The 20,788-nt window shown below is 38.3% G+C and overlaps 2 protein-coding genes across 2 annotated transcripts; both read right to left on the reverse strand.

Annotated features, from left to right (window-relative positions):
- Positions 1–4,120: 4,120 nt before the first annotated feature.
- Positions 4,121–4,585, reverse strand: LOC139875684 (uncharacterized). Its single transcript, XM_071862996.1, has one exon. It carries the CDS (start codon positions 4,583–4,585, stop codon positions 4,121–4,123), a length of 465 nt encoding a protein of 154 aa, XP_071719097.1.
- Positions 4,586–7,568: 2,983 nt separating this feature from the next.
- Positions 7,569–8,018, reverse strand: LOC139875685 (uncharacterized). The gene has a single exon (XM_071862997.1). It carries the CDS (start codon positions 8,016–8,018, stop codon positions 7,569–7,571), a length of 450 nt encoding a protein of 149 aa, XP_071719098.1.
- Positions 8,019–20,788: the final 12,770 nt, after the last annotated feature.

Consider the following 20,788-nt stretch of genomic DNA (forward strand, 5'->3'; position numbering starts at 1 on the left):
GATTTTTACGACATTACAGCATATATATTACAGCTTACGAATCAATCATATATACAGCAGTTTACGAATCCTTTATAAATCTATAAATCTATAACTATAATAATACAACTGACGAATCAAATCATAGAGAGTTGTTCTTTTTAAAATTCTAAATCATCTTCACCATGTTGTGATATCGTCATCGTTGGTTTGAATACAGCAGGTTATTTTTTTTACATATGGGTATGTTTATTTGGTGTTAAAATTGCACCCGTCTTTTGGTAAAATTGTACGTGCCTTTTCTAGAAGCTATATGCTAAATTGGTTCTTATTTTAATACCAGACTAGACTAGATAAAATTGTTTAATTGTCCATCATATGCAATTACATGTAATGTAATGTTCAATACAATAAGTTAACTAAAATGATCAAACCAAAATTGTTTGGTTCGAGCGCAGGTGAATGAAAAGGAAAACTGACATTCGGAAGGGGTTCCTCTAGTTAAATGGGATATGAGGGGCGTGATGTTGTTTGTCTTTTGCCGAGCCTTCAAGGTAAGAGTGAGAAGAAGGTTTGTGTGTGTTCATTGGCCTTCAAATGAGGTTTAGGGCCACTATTTATAGATAGATAATTGGCGGTTATATATAATAACCGCTATAATAGTGCCCACTCTCCATAACTGTCATTAGAACTTTCTAATCATGCCTACAACCTGCTCTACGTCCTCCACGTTCCTGATATGTAGGATTTTAGTCCAGCTTAGCAACACCAAGTCAACCCCGTGAGGACGTCACGCTACCAGACACGTGGGGTTGACTTGAATATACTGAAGCTCCTGACCAAGGATTATGAGTAGGCTAGACGCCACACGTTGCACGTGACGTACGTCGTTAAGTCCCCCCCAGTTTGATTGGGTACAAAATGTACTTGTACGTGACCAAACTAACATTGTCTTTCCACTAAAATATAAATCTGACAACAGATAATACGCCTCGCGAAATGATGGTATATGCATGTTGTCAAAATGATGTGAGGCTGTTTCATTTTATAATATAAAAAGAGCATCATGAGTGGTTCTGACACAGAAACCATCCCATCAGTCGCCAAACTTGTTGTTCCCTAGGTAAACGCCATCATTATTAGAGCTGTAAGAAATGAAACGGTGTGAATCTAACGGTATGGAAGCTATGGTGAAAGGACACGTGGACGTTCAGGATGAAAGCCCAATGGTGAGGCCCATTCAAAACATTTTTCTATAAATAGAGAGTTTACCCTCTCATTTTTACTTACCCCTTGCGTTTGCAAATTAGCATTCAACTCCATTGCTGTTAATTTCTTCCCGTGCTTTTCAGTTCCTTATCGCGTACCTTTTTTCCTTATTACTTTCAAAGGTCAGTATAATTATCAGGTCTAAGGCTAACGTGGATCAGGAGTATAGCAACGTAACACCTAATTTATTAGAAGAATACGTCGCCTAATATCCACCGCTTGCCGGATGGCACATTATGGTGGAGACGGAGGAACAACGTGCACATAAGCCTCCCACCGATTACTTCACATTATATCTGAAGGCAATCTCTGTGGGCAGCTTACGTTTGCCGCTCACGCCATTCGTTGTTTCTGTTTTGGAACACTACCAGATTAGTGTTTCACAATTCCACCCTCACGCGTGGCAACACATAATTATATTCGAGATGTTCTTTAGGGGACAGAACCGCCAGACGCTCTTGAATGTGTTTCGGGCGACGTTCAAGCTATCAGCATCCAGGAAGGATTGGTATACGTTCGAGAAGAAGTGTAACTTCACCTCGAAGAAATCCCCATCCCTTCATGATTGGAGGGATATGTTTGTTTTTGTTCACCAGGACGCGCTAGGCGAAGGGCATGCCCATTTGGTTCCGTGGCTCTTCTCCCGTTCTTCTGAACTGTCAAAGACACCAGATTTGACTCCGGAAGAAAAGGAATTGTTCGATTTCTGTAAGGACGCTAAGCTGGACATGCGTCCTTATGGTAAAGTGATGCTAACACTGGATAACGTTCGCGGTTACTGGCCTTGGACAAACAAAGTGCCAATGGTGTTCTGTAACAGAATGGGTATGCTCTTCATGCCGTAGCGTTCTTTGTAAGTTTTCTTGTTCAGACTGTACTATATTTAATAATTGTGTTTCCTTATAGAGATGGACTTTTGACAAGCGATCCGCCTCCCAAACATCGAAGGGCTTAAATTCAAGAGGATACCCGTGTCCAAGCTTCCGGAAGGCGATCCCCGGAAAGAGGGGGAATAAGGTGTCGAGTCATCGACAAATGCCACCACCAAAACGGGAGGCGTGACGCAAACGCAAACATCAACGCCCGTCACCAACTCAGAGCCAATATCTGTCGCTGCCCCGGAACCCTCAGTGGGGCGGAGGAAACGCTACAGCCCAGCCACGTTTTTGGTAACTCCCGGCGGAAACAAAAGGTCGAAAAGCGCCAGGGAAATTGCTTAGAGAAACTTAGCAAGTTTTCATTACGAGCCCAGCCAAGGTACTATTACAATCCTAATAATAATGCTAATACGTCACCAGGATCACAATGGTGGAAACTAATAAAAGTTATTGTTTCAGGGCGACAACCCAACCCACCAATCATCAATGTTGAGGAAATCTCTCAAATCAAAGACAAAACTGTGACACTATCCAGTTCTGGTACTGGTTCCGGACAGCAACAAAGCAGCCACCACAGCTGTTCACAAGAGATTCCGCATACTCCTAGGTTTGGCAAACAACCAACCTTCAGCCATCTCAACACCATTTGGGACGTATCCCATGGCGACACGTACTTCCAATTCGAATATCTTCAAAGGATCTGCCCGCCTGCTTTAACGGAGGAACTGCTAAAAATGCCTGACAACGTTGCGCGCCATGCCAGGATACAACACATTCACCAAGGCCTGACACTGACACATGATGAAGTTGTTCGGTCAAACTTACTGGAGCAGCGTTGCCGCAAAGCTGAGACGCTTGTTAAGGAGGTGAATGCTGAGATAAAAACTTTGAGGGAAGAGATGAGGAATCACAGAAAGGCGGTTGCGGAGGCGGAGCATGAGAAGCTCTTGGCATTGAAGGAGGCGCAACAGGTCGTTAAAAATTTGTCCACCATTGCTGAAAAGGAAAAAAAGGCTCTCGCTGACTTGAACGTGGCCCAAAAGGAACTATCTGAGGAGAAGGTAAGCAAGGAGCTCCTTACAACGCAGGTTCAAGAGCTAACCGTTGCTCATAAGAAGGCAACGGATGACTTCCAACAATTGTGCTCCATGATTCCCACCATCTTCAATAAAGCCATTATGTCACCCTATGTCATGGAACTATTTGGCAGGCTACTTGATGCTGCCAAAGGCGTTGGGTGCCTGGAAACATACACCGTGATTAATGAAAACGCCACACTTCCTGACCCTTTACCTGAAGCAATTCAAGATCACTTGGACCCGGATTCATACGGCGGCTGCCGCAGAAGTAAAGGAGGTGAAGGTTCCTTTTGTTGAAGCTATGGGGAGTCATCCGGGACTGGACGCGGCGAAGATTCAAAAGATGATTCCTCAATAGTTTAGTATGAGTATGTAATTTGTTCGTGAATTGTCAAGTGATTGTAATTGAACAATTTATTTTGGATAATGATGTGTAATTATGTTTTATGTATTCTATGTTGCCGTATTTTGTAACGTACCATTTATTTATCCATTTAGCACGTTGTCGTCGTCACGGTAGCGTGGCATTTCAAGGTTATACTTGATAGTTGTCATGACATGCATGTATCTAGAATATGTTGAGATGAACACGATGGGTACGAAACCCGAAGGCATCCCATTACGGTGTCACTTGGCGTACGTTTCTACGCGAAGTGCCGTTCATGCCGTTCGAAAGCTAGATTATACTTTGTTCAAGGCATGTGTAACGTAGAAATGGACTTACAATTATTACACCGGAGTGCTGCCATAAACAGTTACGTAACGCATTAAATAACTGGAAAATGCATTAAATTCAAACGAAACCAAACCAATCCATGGCGCATCGCGCTTACAAATTTGTGGTGATCAGTCACAAACTAAAAGTTAAAAACATTGAAAATGGGAAAAACATCAAGTTTCAACATGCCAAACATTCTAAACATATAATTTTTTAAGATTGGTTGCGTTCCATGTGCGTGGCACAAACTTGTCGTTAGATGTTTTCAAGTTGTATGCTCCGTTACCAAGGGAATCCACAACTTCATAAGGACCCTCCCAGTTGGGTCCCAACTTGCCAAGGTCTTCAACTCTGCTAGCATTATTGTTACTCCAAACATAATTGCCGGGATGGAACGAGCGTTCACGTACACGTCGGTTGTAATATTTGGCGATCTTTTGTTTGTTGGACGCTTCATTGATGGTTGCTACGCACCCACGTTCCTCCAACAAATTCAAATTTTCCCTTAGGTGTATCTCATTGGTTTTTTCATTAAACTCCATGACGCGTTGCGTTGGGTTAGCTATCTCAGCTAGGATGACTGCTTCAGACCCGTAGACAAGACTGAAGAGCGTCTCCCGATTGCTTCCCTTAGGCGTGGTTTGAAACGCCCACAAAACCATTGGCAACTCGTCCACCCAGCCTTTACGGTCCGTACCTAAGCTATCTTTGATGCCGGGGACAATGTCCCTGTTAGTGATTCAAATTTCCCATTTGCTTGCGGGTGAGCAACAGAACTAAAGCTTTGTTTCATATTTAGCCCATCACACCATGCTTGAAACAGATCATGTACGAATTGCTTCCCATTATCACTGACAATTTCATGTGGTACACCGAAACAACACACTATCTCCTCCTAAACAAAATTAACAATCTGCTTGCCAGTAATGCTTTTCAAGGGTTTTGCCTCCACCCATTTGGTGAAGAAATCAACTGCTATGACAAGGTGACGCCCATCTGGAAATGGACCAACTAAATCAATTGTCCACTTATAAAATGGCCAAGCTGATGAGATATGAATCAACTCATGGGACGGTGCATGGATTTGTAGCGTGTGACGTTGACAAGAAACACAATTTTTGATGACGTTACTTGTGTCATGGTACATGGATGACCAATAGTAACCCAAACACATAATTTTACCCACGACGGTACGGAACCCTGAATGCATCCCGCATGTTCCTTCGTGTACTTACCTGATTACCATTTCAGTTTCTTGCAGACCAATGCAACGAAGTAGCATACCCAAAAAGGACTTCTTGTAAAGCACATCGTCACCTATAATGTATATGGGTGCTTTCATGCGTATTTTCCTGGCTGCTACGCTGTCAACGAGTAGCGTGCCATCTTTTAGGTAATTGGTATTTGGATTCATCCAAGTATTTACCTCCTCAACCGGTGCTGCCACCTGTAAAACATCACATTATAAATGTTACGTAAAGCTGATTGCTTCTGAACATGTTTTGCTAATAAATTGTAGTGATACTTAGGTTTTATAAGCGCGACGGCTTGATACGTGTACCACATTAGTATATTTTTGTTCAACAACATCAATCCATACGTCCTTAGCGAAGGGGCTAAATGTCAACGAAGCAAGCTTACTAAGGGCATCAGCTTTTTGTTCATTGACCGTGGCACTTGCTTGATTGAAAAAGAATCAAATTTGCTAGCCATTTCCTCCGCTAGTTTCAAATACTTTTGCATGGCCGGGTCTCTGGCTTCGAACATTCCGTTCAGCTAATTCGTCACCAGCTAGGAATCAACCGCAACTTTCAATGCTTTAACACCCATTTTTTCTGCTATGCGTAACCTAGAGAGTAACGCTTCATATTCGGCTTCATTGTTAGAAACAGGAAAAACAAAGCATAGGGCATAAGTGTGTTTTTTTCCATCTGGGTTGGTAAGTATTAAGCCGGCACCAGCCCCTTCTGAACTAGACGCTCCATCTGTAAAGAGTTCCCACATCACGGCGTGAGGTGCTGTTTCGTCAATAGATGTTGATGGTCCCGGATTGATGAACTCTATCATGAAATCAGCCAGGATTTGTCCATTAATAGGGTTATGTAGGGCGTAACTGATTTCGTGGTCCCTAAGTTTAATAGCTCATTTCGCCATTCGAACAGAAATTTCCGATTTGCTTAGAACCTGCAACACAAATGTTAGAAACTATCTTCATCGTACTTGTTCATTCCAATGACGTCATACCTGTTTGATAGGTGAGTTAGTTAGCACCAGAATGTGATGTGGTTGAAAGTACCACCTTAACCTCCTCGCAGTATGAACTAGGGCGTAAACAAGTTTTTCCACAGGATTATAGTTAACTTCGCCATGCTGCAAAACTTTGCTGACAAAGTACACCAGCATCTAGGTCCCGTCACGTTCCTCTATTAATACTGAGCTAATTGCTTCGGCACCCGCTGCTAAGTACACATTCAAAGTTTCTCCTGAAATGTTGAAAATATTAGTGAACAAGTATGGAACGTTGGTACCGCCAATTGAAACGAATACTTTACCCGGTACCGGAGCGGTTAGCGTAGGTAGGGTTCTGATCAAGGCCTTCATCTCCTGGAAGGCATTTTATGCTTCCGGTGTCCAATTAAAATTTTTGCCTACGCTGGCCTTCAAGACTTGAAAAAATGGAAGAGAGCGTTTCGCTGCCTTGGACAGGAACCTGGATAGTGCTGCTTGCTTCCCATTTAAACTCTGAACCTCATTTTTTGTTCTTGGTGCTACCATCTCGTCTACAACTTGAATCTTTTTTGGATTAGCTCTAATGCTGCGTGGCGTTGTGACCTGGCCGAGGAAACTGCCTTCTTCGAAGCCGAAGTTACACTTTTCTGGATTGAGCTTCATATTAATTTTCTTTAAAGAATCAAAGGTTTCCTGGATGTCTTTAAGGAGAGCAACTTCTGTATGACTCTTGATCATAATATCATCGACGAATGCTTCAAAGTTGCACCCAATCTGGTTTTTGATGACGGCGTCAATCACTCGCTGATACGTTGCTTCGGCGTTCTTTATTCCAAATGGCATCTTGGTGTAGCAAAATATGCCATGGTCAGTGTGGAACGCTGTTTTGTCCTCATCTCCTTCAGCCATATGGATCTGATGGTACCCTTTATAAGCATCGAGGAAGCATTTGAAGCGGTACCCGGAAAGCGATTCGACTTTCTAATCAATTTCCGGCAACGGATAATTATCCTTCGGGCATGCTTTATTGATATCTTTGAAGTCAACACACATGCGCCACGATCCATTAGCTTTCTTGACTAGAACTGGGTTTGCTACCCAGGTTTGGTAGTGGACCTCCCTTAAGATGTTGGCATCAACAAGCTTCTCCACCTCGCTACGTAAAAACGCGATGAGTTTCGGTGTTATTCCTCTCTTTTAATAGCCTTACCGGTGTTATGCTTGGATTTGCGTTCAAACGATGTTCCGCTATCTCCCTTGGAACTCCTGTCATGTCTGACTCTTGCCAGGAAAAGATGTCTGCATTGTTGGATAATAGTTCACATAGGACACTTTTGGTTTCCTCCGAAAGAGTTTTACCAATTTTGATGATCTTTTCAGGAAATGCATGATTGATTATAACGTCTCCCTCCCGTTTTACGGGTGCCATTGGAAAACCAGCTGACTAACTTCGGCGTAAACCGGAGTGCGGTCCGAAAATAAAGTTGCAACGCCTGCCACTGTGGGGAATTTTAACATGCCATGAACCGTAGAAGGTATGGCGCCTAACTCTTGTAACATTGTTCGTCCCAAAATTACGTTGTACTTGGATTGACTACGAACTACCACAAATGCCAGCTGTATGGTACGGGACCGATGATCATCTCCTAACGTAACGTCGATACTTACACGTCCCAGGGGCCAAGTCGTTTTACCTGTAATTCCTGCAACGGGGTGCAATGGCGGTTTAACCTTATATTTTACGTCCTGTGGCAACTGCAAAAAACAATGTTCATAGATAACGTCAACATCGCTACCCGTGTCGATGTAGATTCGTGATACGTGACAGCTTCCGATGGTAGCAGTGACTGTTAAGGGTAAATCCATTGGACAGACTTTCCAGAATGTTGGGAACATGATTGGTGCAGATTCCCACTCTTCTAACGCTTCGGCTTTCCTAACGGCTCGAGTGCCACATTTGTATTATGTGAATGTGTTTCTCAAGTACTTTATCTTTACTCTTTTGCCATGTAAACTTTCTCGTGGCGAAGCCTCCTTTGTTTGAAGGTTTTAAATGGTTAAACTCTCCAAGATTAAGACGTTCAATGATAATCTTCTTCAGTTCCCGGTAGTCATCGACGTCATGTCCCTTATCCTCATGAAAAATACAATATTGGCTTTAGTCTACCGCGAAGCGTGGCTTCATAGGTTTGGGTGGCGGGAAATCTCTGCTGACTTCTTCCGTCGCCAAGATTTCCTTGGGCGTTTTGGACAAAGACTTAATGAGGGATTCTTCCTCTGCTGACAATCTCTTGGTGCCGTATTTCTCATAAGGGTGGTGGTTACGGCTATCGAATTTACTTCCGAGATGGCTTCTACTGCTGCTTCAGCTATTACCTTTGTACCGTCCTCCAGAATGATGGTAGCGATTGTTACCCTGGTCAACCTTGCCGTCCTTGCCGCCAGACTTTTGATCCGCAACGACTGCGTCAGCAAACTCTTCGGAATGAATGTAGTCGCGTACCATCCTGACAGCGTCTACAAAAGTTTTTGGTAATTTTCGCCGCATGGACTTAACTAACGATAAGTGTCTGATCTGGTATATTCCCATTATGTAAGCGGAGATCTGCTGTGACTCCGCAAATCAGGTATCTTTTGACATTCGGATGTAAATATGGTAGTGAAGTTCGATAGTGATTCACGTGGTCTCTGTTTGATTCCATGCTCGTCCAGATGCGTTAACTCTGTCCTTATAAAGTTCTGGAAGTGTTAGATGAACTTTGTTCTCAGGTAAGCAAAACTGGAAACGCTTAGCGGGGGTAGCTTAGCGAACCATTCCCGAGCGCTAGATTGGAATTATCCCGAAAACATATGGCACGCCGTAGCGTTATCCCAAAGTTGGGTTTTAATTGCATGCTCAAACATTTGCATGAAATCCTCCAGGTCATTGCTTCCATCATACATGCCCAAAGTGAGGGGCGTCGTGAGGACAGCGGGCAACGGGTGCGATGCAATTTCCCTGATGAATTTCTCCGACGTCGCGGAAGGCTCAAGTGGCTTCTTCACCTTATCTCCGCCCATCATGGCATACCAATTGTTCAGCATTCCATCCGCCACACCAGGTTGCTCAATTTGTGCAGTCATGGATGGCGGAGCGCCGAAGATGAGGGTTTGGAATAACTCCTGACGCGCCTCATCTTTTGTCTTGACGGGCTGTATTCCAAACTCAGGCGTTGTTCGCGTTGAGTCATGGTGAAGTGCCTTTGATGCTCCCGCCTGCTTATCATTCCCTCCTGCCGCGAGCATGGGCAAGATAAATCCTCCTTTCGTCAAGAAGCGGATGGCTTCTTCTCCATTGATTGTTTTCAAACTGAAACTAACAATTTCAGGGCTGGTTGGGGCTGAAACATTGGGTCCAGTGTTGGTGTTATCTTCAAAGTCGAGCCTAGTTCGGCCAATGTTTTCAGTTGGGGTCACATAATCGCTTTCGACATTAGGTCTCAAAGGATCATATTGCTCCCCAACGCTTGAAAACGGTAACTCAGAACCTCCTGACATTTCGTGAAGATTGATGTACTCGGTGGTCCCACGGATGGCGCCAAATGATCAAACCAAAATTGTTTGGTTCGAGTGCAGGTGAATGAAAATGAAAACTGACCTTCGGAAGGGGTTCCTCTAGTTAAATGGGATGTGAGGGGTGTGATGTTGTTTGTCTTTTGCCGAGCCTCCAAGGTAAGAGTGAGAAGAAGGTTTGTGTGTGTTCATTGGCCTTCAATTGAGGCTTAGGCCACTTTTTATAGATAGATAATTGGCGGTTATATATAATAACTGCTATAATAGTGCCCACTCTCCATAACTGCCATTAGAACTTCTAACCATGCCTACAATCTGCTCCACGTCCCCCACTTTCCTGATATGTAGGATTTAGTCCAGCTCAGCAACACCAAGTCAACCCCGTGAGGACGTCACGCTACCAGACACGTGAGGTTGACTTGAATATACTGAAGCTCCTGACCAAGGATTTTGAGTAGGCTAGACGTCACGCGTTGCACGTGACGCAACGTGGCGTGACGTACGTCATTATAAAACAAAATGATACTTGAACTTCGTAATAAAAATATTCCGTAACAAAAATAATCCACAAGCTACTGTATAAGTCTGACTTAACCTCCAAATTTAGGCTTTGCTATCCCTTTCTGATTTGACCTACTTAAGATTGTATACTGTATTTATTATTTACGAAATAATATATAAAATCCAAAATCCAATTTGACTCCTTTAAAATTGATTGGGGTCATTGCCACCTTTTAAATGTGAAAATCTAAAGATGAGTCCACTTCATCTCAACATCAATTTACTTTGGTCCAGCAGCAATTTACTACAGCCCATCAATATCAGTTTGGGCTACAGCCCAACTTAAAAAATTTCGTTAGTGGGCTACATGCCCTCCTGAGTCAGCCGTACCATATTGCAAATCCCCTTGTAACATAGTCTTCGCATTTTACCTCTAGTGTCAAAAACCCAAGGAATATTATTTATAATCGTAAGTTTTCTTGATTCCTTCACACATCGTTGGTGATGGGAATTCCAATTTATGTCACAAATACCGGTCATAGCCAGGGGCGAAAGTGTGTAGGGGAGGGCGGCCGCCTCCAGTAGAATATTTTTTTCAGTGTAAAAATTTTGGGTTTTTCGACTTTGCCGCCGGTGAATATTTTTTTTTTTTTGCCCCCAAATCTACAAATGTTGCCCAAAACCTTTAAATTTTGCCCCAAATTCTCCAACATTTGCCCCAAAATCTTCAAATTTTGCCCCAAAATCTTTAACTTTTGCCCCAAAATCTTCAAATTTGTCCAAAAAAATTACTACGGTTTAAATTTTTTTTTTCCCCGGTGAAAAAAATCATAGTTTCGCCTCTGGTGATAGCATGTTGTCAACATTCGTCGACCCCTTCATAATGTCCTTGTTACCCAAAATAAGTAAAAAATCTTATTTATGTTCGCCAACTTACCCGTCATAAACAAAGTTTTCGTTGAATTCGCGTTTTCGGTGAAAAATTATTTAACTCGTCACCTCCTCCTGTGATAACACCAAAGTTCTTTACAATGTTACATCTCCCGTCTCCCATCCCATCCACCAAGCTTTACTCACCTCTCCAACAACCTGGCACCAACATCTCGGTCATCCCGTCAGTGGCGTTTTTCGTCATCTTATTTCGAGTAATTCGATAGTTTGTAATAAAGTGAAGTCTCCATTGTTTTGCCACGCTTGTCAGCTTAGTACACATGCAAGCTTCCATTTTTTGTTTCCACTTTTATAGTTAAATCTATGTTTGATATTGTGCATTCAGAATTGTCGACTTCTTCACTTTCAAGTATTAATGGTTTGAAAAATTGTATTAGCTTTTTTAGATTATTGATTCTTATTATTTGTGGGTTTACCCTTATACATAACAAATCATATGCTCATAATAAATGTATTCATTTCCCCACATTCATTAAAACTCAATTCACTTGTGAAATTATAGCTTTTCCGTATGATCATAGTGGTGAATTTGATGGCAAAGAACGAAAAAACTTGTGACCCACAGGTTTTTATTATATTTTTTTTTTCGAACAGCGCAGGTACCCTTGTCCTTGATGGACATGTATTGTCAAAGAAACTTACCTGCGAGTACAAGACGTGTACATTTTAAACCTGTTTGTAGGTCGCGGGTGGGTTGTGGGTATAAGATACTCGTCACCGATAAAATCAATAGTAATTAACCGCTTGAGCAACCGCAAATATACTCGTTAACCCGAATAGATATATATGATTATAATATATACTTATATTTTCAATATAAATCGATAATGAGTTAACCAGTATACATATACTTAATTAATTAATTATAGATAAATACACTTATTTCAATGTAAATCAATAGTTGTTTGTGGAAATCCGTGAACATGGATTAATTAATGTGTATACTTTGTAAACCTGCAACTCACGCGTATTCGCGCTTCATGAGTACGGGCAAAAAGTTTTTAGCGTTGACGGGTAGACGGACCCCAATGGATAAAAAAATATTCATTGGGAGCGACCATCGAGCGAGTCGCCAATATAAAGAATCCGTGCCTGTCGCTAGCGGGTGTCTTCCCTAAATTTGACAACACCCAACATCAATTATTCCAATCCAGTGGCGTTCAAATACGGTTCTAATGTCCCCAACTTCCCAACAAAACTGGGAATCCGAAAAAAGATATGCTCCATTACTAATTTTATCCGTACATTTCTCTTTCAAGCACATCTTCCTCCTTCTTGTCGGGTCGAAGCTCTTCACATGGGTAATACCTTCTATTCTTCAATCTTCCACTACACAAAACGAAATTCAACACATCAATCTAAACGAATACAAACCTAACCATTAGAAATTTCGTTTACTTGAATGTCTTTGCTACCCTATCTTAATCACACACACACAAAAACTTGTTCCTTGTTCCACACCCTGCATCTTTCTCGAGTATCCATCCAACCAACGGGGTTACCGTTGCCTAGATCTTTCAAGCAATAATTTCTATATATCTTGCTACCTCATTTTTGACGAATCCACTTTTCCTTACTGATGTGCTGAAACAGTACCTTTATTTATGAACGGATTTGAGTTATTTTGTTACACGAATTGATTTATTGTATATATGGTATTTTAATGAATTTAGGTTGGTTTCAAACATATATAGGCAACTAGTCCTATCCGCGTAGTTTAGTTTGTCGGTAAATCCGGTTCGTTCCACAGGGAGACAGTGTTCAATGGTTTTTAATAGTCTTTGAAGTTAAACTTATTTTAAGGGGGTTTTGGATTAGGAAATGATAATACTACATAATAATAATAAAATATAACTTAATCCTAATTTAATTGAACTACTTATTAATTTATACGAATACATTATTTATAATTATTAATTTAAAAGTGAATTAATTGAAATCAAACTAATAATATTATTACTAAATGATAATTAATAAAATGATAGCTTTTTAATAAAACTAATTGTTTAGAATTTTATTTTGAGCAATTATAATATAAATTTATTTAAATTAACTAAATAACATATTTTAACTAAATTAATAGGAATTGTAATATTTTAACTAGTTATAAACTAATTACTAATTATAAATTATAATAATTATAAATTAACAACTTAAATATAATAATAAAATAATTAAAACCCTAGATTTTTAACCTAGTTCGTACAGTACCCGTATTATACTTACGCGTTTCGCGTATGTTTTAAATCGTACGCGTATCGTGTAGAGTTGTACGCGATCCGCGTATGTTATAATCGATGTGACAAAACAGTTCTGGTACAAATTCGAGTATTTTGATGTAAATATTTTTTAATAGTTTTACTTACTGAATAAAATAAATGTAAATAATAATAATAATAATAATTAACAAAATAAAAGGAAGTGTTTACTTAAATGTGTCATCTCTAGGTCCATGGATTGTTTTAAGTTTAAGCTCGTATTAAAATGTTTAGTATAAAACTTATATTTTCCTTTCGAAAAAATAACAAGTTTTGACTAACTAAATTAAATCTAATTTTTATTGGATTATATTTAGATAGTTACTAGTCCTTAAGTATTTAAATTGAGACCCAACCCAGTTTTGACCTTCGCCAAAACCCAAATCATAACGGTTTCCCTTTTTACAATTTCACTATTATATGACTAGTGATATTACCCAAACCACCGAAGTTTATTTATAACTTAGTGTTAATAACTTATTCATAAATTCGTCTAGATCACTTTTTAGTGTTGAAGCTTAATTTATATAGCTAAAAATAACTTTCGTTATTTAAATCTAATAAATTAAGTGACAAGGGTTAAATACCTAATTATATAATAATGGTTCTTTTAACTAGGCTCAATGTTAAAAATACTTAAGTTACATTTTAACTTTTACAAATGATAACAATCCATTTCACTAGGGGCTCTACATCTAAGCAAACACTAGGGAAATTAGCTACTCATTATACTAGGGTAAACATAAAAATATAAATATGCAAACATAACAATAACTATAAAAATTGATAACAATAATTTTTAACAGAATATACTTACTAAAAATTCTTCACTTTCATTAACTTCAATGGTAGAAAATTACAATAATAACACCCCTTTTTGCCCGTACAATAATACCCTTAATCACGAACAATACACCCTTAATATTTGAAACTATCCTAACTCTTCAAACTTGAAAATTAATTTGGTACTGGATACTTAAAAATAAATGACAGTAACTAATGATTTTTGTGTGTGTAGTCTCCTTGAAAATGTATGTGTACTCCTTCTCTATTTTTCTCTCCTTTCTTTTTGTAAGAGTACTCCCAATTATAACATGTGTAGTAGGTCAAAAGTGTAGTCCTTGCTGTACCACGTGAAAAAGAATGAATATTAAAACATAAAAGTAACCGTCCCATTTGCTGTTGAATCTGGATTTGGACTGGATACTACGCGTTTCGCGTAGGAGTCCACACGATCCGCGTAAGAGTTAAATACTACGCGTTTCACGTAGGTTGCCACACGATTCGCGTAAGAACAGCCGACAGTTTTCTTTGTTTTTATTTTATGTTTTGTTCTCTTTTGATCCCGCTTTGACGTTTATCGATTTGAAACTTTTCATTTGAACTTTTATTCTTTGCTCATCTTCAACTTGTATTCGGGTAATATTATCTCGACATATATTTGGTTTAAATCCATCGTTTATCGTCTTTTCTTCAAACTTCGAGCTCGTATTATCTTTTGTCGTTTTCTCGTGATTTATACATTTGAATGTCTTAGTAAACAGTAAAAACCTATGAAATATAAATGATATTGCGTCGAATAATATGTATATTTAAAGCAATATCAAAATACCCCACACTTGAACGTTGCTTGTCCTCAAGCAATTACATCTTCTAAATAGAATCGGAACATTACATATTTTTCCTTATCGATCATTAAATCACACAACACACACTACACGAAATGAAACACACGCTATATGGAATAAGTTGGAAATACTACACAATTTTTATTGAATCACATGCACACCACACGAAACGAAATTCTGACAACAGAAACAAAGTTGAAACTCGTGATTAAGGTTTAAAAATTTGGATCCTTAGGGAAAATTGGACCTTGTGAAAACGTTTTATGATTTTATAAAATGTCATGCTAGTTTTTACACTAGACACGTTTTCCGGTTTTAACCTCAAATTCCGGTTGAGGGTAACTGAAAACCAAAGTCTCAGTCGGCGATTAGCAAGCTATCCGCCCCCATAATTGAAGTATCATGGAACTTGAAACCGAATGTCCTAAAAAAGGTTTTACACAATATAATTCATAAAATAGCACAAGTTTTAGAGTAAAATTATATCGTGTCCAAATATCATCGGTGAACCATGAGTTTGCACACCTCAATTTGTTATGGCATATGTATGTTGACCGCGATCAAACATAGATGCGGTTGATCTTTACGGAGATCATCCATCTGGGGATTAGATTCATTAGTCTTAAAAGCTAATTTGCAATGTGCCCCCCCCATTGTACGAGACAGATCCATCTCATGGTTAGGATAAGTCTGACCACCAAAAACCCTGTTTGATGCTGAGGTGAGGTGGATTTCCAGCCGATGATAGAGATGACTTTTCAAGATTTTTCGTCAACCTACAGCTGTTCTGGACTACATCTTTTAACATAAGTTAGCAAGTGTGTCATTTTGGAAGACTTTACTTCCTTTACGAGATGTTCAGGTTTATACATTCCAAAGCGATGATATCTGCAATACTTCATAGAAACATGTGATAAATAGTTCTAAACATATAGAGTTTATAAATTCTGTTATACTTGGTTTTCTTTTATATATTTCAATCAGATAAACTTATGTATTTTTAATGTATGGAGACAATAATTTCGGTTTTTGACACCTAATCTTTAATTGCTCGTAATTACCTTAAAATTTGATTAGTTATATTTGTTTAAAAAATGTAAAATTTTTCATAAAAACCACCAAGTTATAAGTTCTCGAGAATTTATATATTCCCTACCCCATACTTAAGATTATGTAATGCCCTCATTACATAAAATCAGATTAAAATGTATAAATTTGAGAGGACAAAAAGTGTACAGTATATAGAACTTCCTTTGTTAAGTAATTGGATATTGTAAAATACTTATCGTATGAACATATCCAATCCGTTTTATCACAATAATACTTTCGTGTTTCGCTATGTCGAATCTCATCATCATAAGTACCTGTCAACAAATATGTCAATCACAAACGAGATGGGGTTGTACTTTAGTAGTACAAAAATTTTACCCCACACTAGAGTTTTTGTAAAGATAATTAAAGATAAGAATAAGTTAACACACCATAAAAATCATTTTATACAAACAAATACAAAATAAATAATTCTAAAAATAAAAAGAAAAACTAGAAAAATGACCACGCAGGGCCTCCCTGATCTTCCTGTTCTCGCTCCTATTGCTGCCGTTGTTCGTTTAGGCGTTGTTCCTCGTAAAAACGCCTATAGGCTTCCTGACTCGCGGCAAGGGCAGCGTTGGGATCATAAGGTGGAGGTAGAGGGTCACCGTGTTCTTGCCACTGGGGGTATGATGGAAAAGCTGAGGGTGCGTAATGTTGTGGGTTAGCTGCGTATAAATAAGCCTGATGATGTGCCCACTCTAACTGTGCTCCCTGGCCCCTCTGATCGTAGCGGATGTTTTCTAACATAGTATCCTGGGCCAGTTGGGTATGCCTAATATCCCCTATTTGCCTAGACAAACTAGTGTACTGTTCTTCTGATCTCCATCCCCAATTATCATACGAGTTCCTTAAATCTAAACTCAATGAATTAAACGAATTTTGTAGCATATCGAAATCATAAACACCTACGTTAGACGTACTAGCCTCATCTGGCTGTCTTCGTCTCCTCCTAGTTTCCCTAGCGGGTTCCTCATCCTCCTCCATAGGAGCGTGAGCGACTACTTCTTGCCGTCTCAAACTAATTACCCCACCCCTCACTTGTATGGCCTTAGCCGTCCTATACACGTCCAATCCTAAAGTTCTAACAGCTTGATTTACCGGTTGGATTGGAGGTTCTGATTCACTCGGGTCGAGTCCGAACCAGCTTCCTAGACACGTGATATAGTGACCCCCCGACATGTCACTCATCCCTCGAGCACCCTTACCAACATGGGCCAAAAAGTAAGTAACTCCATAGGGTATACTAATAAATGTATCCCTATCTCTGATCACATCCAAGTACCAAAGGTCAATATAATTAATTTTATCTGTATTAGTAAATGACCTTTGTTTATTGTGTTCGCTATAAACTTATGAATTATTCTGAAGCGAACAACAGTGATTTTTAGTTAAGATTCCTGGCCTGGCTCATATGTATTTCTATTAGTGAAAGATCACCAGACTAAACCAGAATCATAGTTACCTGTATATCTAGCCCCTGTAAAAATATATTCCCTAAAACTGGGAGCTATCATCTCGTCTACGGTGTAAATCCCTAATGCGGTAGTCACGTCACTTAGGGACATTGCTCTATCTACCCCACCCAGCCTAAATTGTAGAAAATTAATATCATCGATATTTTCTGGGTGTAAACTTATTCTAACGGTAGAGTAGAATTCTAAACACCATTCTCTGTATACAGGGCTATTTAAACTAAACAATCTCTCAAAATCATTAAAAACCAAAGTCATTCCAAATTCATTTGTAAAACTTTGGTTTAAAATTCCCTTTATTTGCAAATCTAAATTGACTGGTGGTCCTAAAGGAGCCCAGTCCACAACGTATACTGGAGAGATGTTTCTAGTGACCAGAGAAAGTAAGTCCTTAACCTTTTGTAATCGGTTAGGTACATCATCAGGAAATCTCAGGTTTGGGTGTAGATTCTGTAGTTGTTGTTCCATTTCTGGGGTTACTTGTTCTTCCCCTTGCTGTTGGTTAACAGCTCTCATTCTGAATAATCCCTGCATAACATTTTAAAATAAGAGAACCATCCCAATTGGGTATGTTAATGTTAGCAACGAATTTATTCTTGACATACAAGCTTGTTTCAACACCACATGAATCAATATCTTAACAACAAATAAAAACAAACAAAAATAAATCAAAAATTCCTAATCAAAAATCAAGTTTCAAAAACAAAAATGTGAATCACAAATGGAAATACGCAGTGAGCTAAGTATATATAATCCAATTCAATCACATTGTGTATAATCCATCTTCTAATCATCATCACAATACACACTTGATTCATGACAATTACAAAAAAAAAAAGTATCAAATTTACACTAAAAATAAAATCACAAAATCAAACAATCAAACTTATGTTCAAGGGTTCTAACTACTATCAACACAACTAAAAACATCTAATTGTAACCAAAATAACACAATTTATAGCAGCTCCTCAATTTGTATAAACCCTAATTTTTCAATAGTCAATTAAACATCAAATATTTATGCTAATCGGGTTTATATTCATGCTTACAACATAGCCATATCAATAATTAAGCTAAATTTATCAATAACAAGCATAAAATTCGGATTAAAGCTATATAAATAATTAATGAAAAATTTGAAGAACAAGTGGTAAAATGGGTTGAGGACCCTTACCAATCTCGGCATGTTGAAAGGTAGATGAATTGGATGAGATTGAGAGTGTTTAATTGAGTTTTGGGTGTGATTTTGGTAGAATTCGGGTGTTCTTCTCGTCTTCACAGCAGCAAAAACAATAATAATAATGGGAAGGAGAAGCAGAATTCGACAGATTTGTTTTTTTTTGTATTTTAACCTACGCGTTTCGCGTGGGGTTACGCGTTTCGCGTAGTTTTCGATTGTACGCGTTTCGTGTGGTATACCACACGGTTCGCGTAAGTATTAGCCCCCCCCCCCCTTTTTTTTTTTCAACTTTATAAGTACTTAAATTTCAAAATATCAATTTTAAATTTATAATTGATGTAACGGAAATTTCGGTTGGTACACCTAGTCTTTATCCGTTTATAAATTTTCAATTTCAATTTATAATTTAATACTTCAAAAGTTAACGTTTTAATATTATTCAAAAACAATTTGAAAATAAAACACTCCAATTTTTTTATTTTATTTTTTTAAAAAAAAAAATTTATAAAAGAAAATTAATATTTAGAATTAAAAACAAGTACATGAAAAATAAAAATTAAATGAATTAAAAATACACACTATATTTTTTTTTATATATATATACTTTTAAACCAACTAATTTTCAAACTTAAAACTTTGTTTCCTATCGACTAGGTAGAGACAATCTCGGTTGTTACACCTATCATTACCCACGACAAAGGTTTATAAGTTATATATTTTTACAGTTATTGATAAAAAAGTATAATTTTAGAAGTTTTGAGTTTTCTTCTGTTTTTGGTGGTTTACCATATAAAAGATATATTATGAATCCAATAATAAATTTCGTGCAATTTGAAGAACGACAATTCAGTTATTACACTTAGCATTATCGTTTTTAATGAAAACAGGTTAAACTCAAGGTTTATCAATTTTAAACGGTAGACCCTTTTTAATAACATCACAGCAAACAAATACAAACTAAAACACACCAAAACATAAACACACAAAAATTCAAAAATAAAAAATGCACAAAAATACAAAAAATGCACAAAAAACACAATTGGCGAGAAAAAGACTTAGATTGTGAAACCGCGTTGATTCGCCTCGTAGTGTAGTCGCATCATTTCGCCCCCCATGGCTTCGTAGGCGTAACCTCGTTGGTTTAAGAGGTTTTCCTTTGAACATTTAAAAGGTCCTTCTCGGCATAAGGTTACGTACTCGAAATTAGAGTCTGTCTGGTTCTTTGGACAATTTCCATAATGAGCTGGTTTTCCACATTTTACACATTTGCCCAAATGACGCGCTCGACGTTTCTTAGCTGATTTTGATTTTCCTTTGGCATAATTTTTCTCGTTAAGTTATTGCCTTATTTCTTTACTCGCCTGATCGCATCTTCTCTTTATATCTAACACCACATCTCTCGGTAAAATTTTATCGCACATTAAAAAGAAGTGGTTGTAGACATATTGATTGCGCATCTTGAAAATAAACAATAAATAAAAACAAAAAGAAGAAAATAAAAAGGTAGAATGGAGCGAGAAGACTAGTTCTTTAGGGTCTGCTAGGGAAAGACCAATCTAACCCCACTCTTAAAGATAAAAATAAAAATTGAGAATGGAGTTTAAAACCTTAAAGTTACCCTGAATTTACTTGTCCTTAGGGTAGAATGTGATCTCGTCTCTTTCCGTAGTATTGATTCCTTCAAAGTATAATTTGAGTCGATGACCGTTCACTTTGAAAGTTCCACCGTCTTTGCTATATAATTCTGCATATCCAGATGGAAAAACTTGTTTTATTATATATGGTCCAGTCCATCGGGATCTAAGTTTCCCAGGTAAAAACTTAAAACGTGATTGGAATACTAATACTTTGTCCCTTTGTTCAAATTCTTTCTTTTTTAATCGTGCATCGTGCCATTTTTTAGTTTTATCTTTGTATGTTTTAGAATTTTCATATGCTTGTAATCTTAATTCATCTAGTTCGTGAAGTTGTAAGAAACGATTTTCTCCGGCTTGCACAA

The sequence above is a fragment of the Rutidosis leptorrhynchoides genome, chromosome 11 (genome assembly GCF_046630445.1).
Source record: "Rutidosis leptorrhynchoides isolate AG116_Rl617_1_P2 chromosome 11, CSIRO_AGI_Rlap_v1, whole genome shotgun sequence".
Taxonomy (NCBI): domain Eukaryota; kingdom Viridiplantae; phylum Streptophyta; class Magnoliopsida; order Asterales; family Asteraceae; genus Rutidosis; species Rutidosis leptorrhynchoides.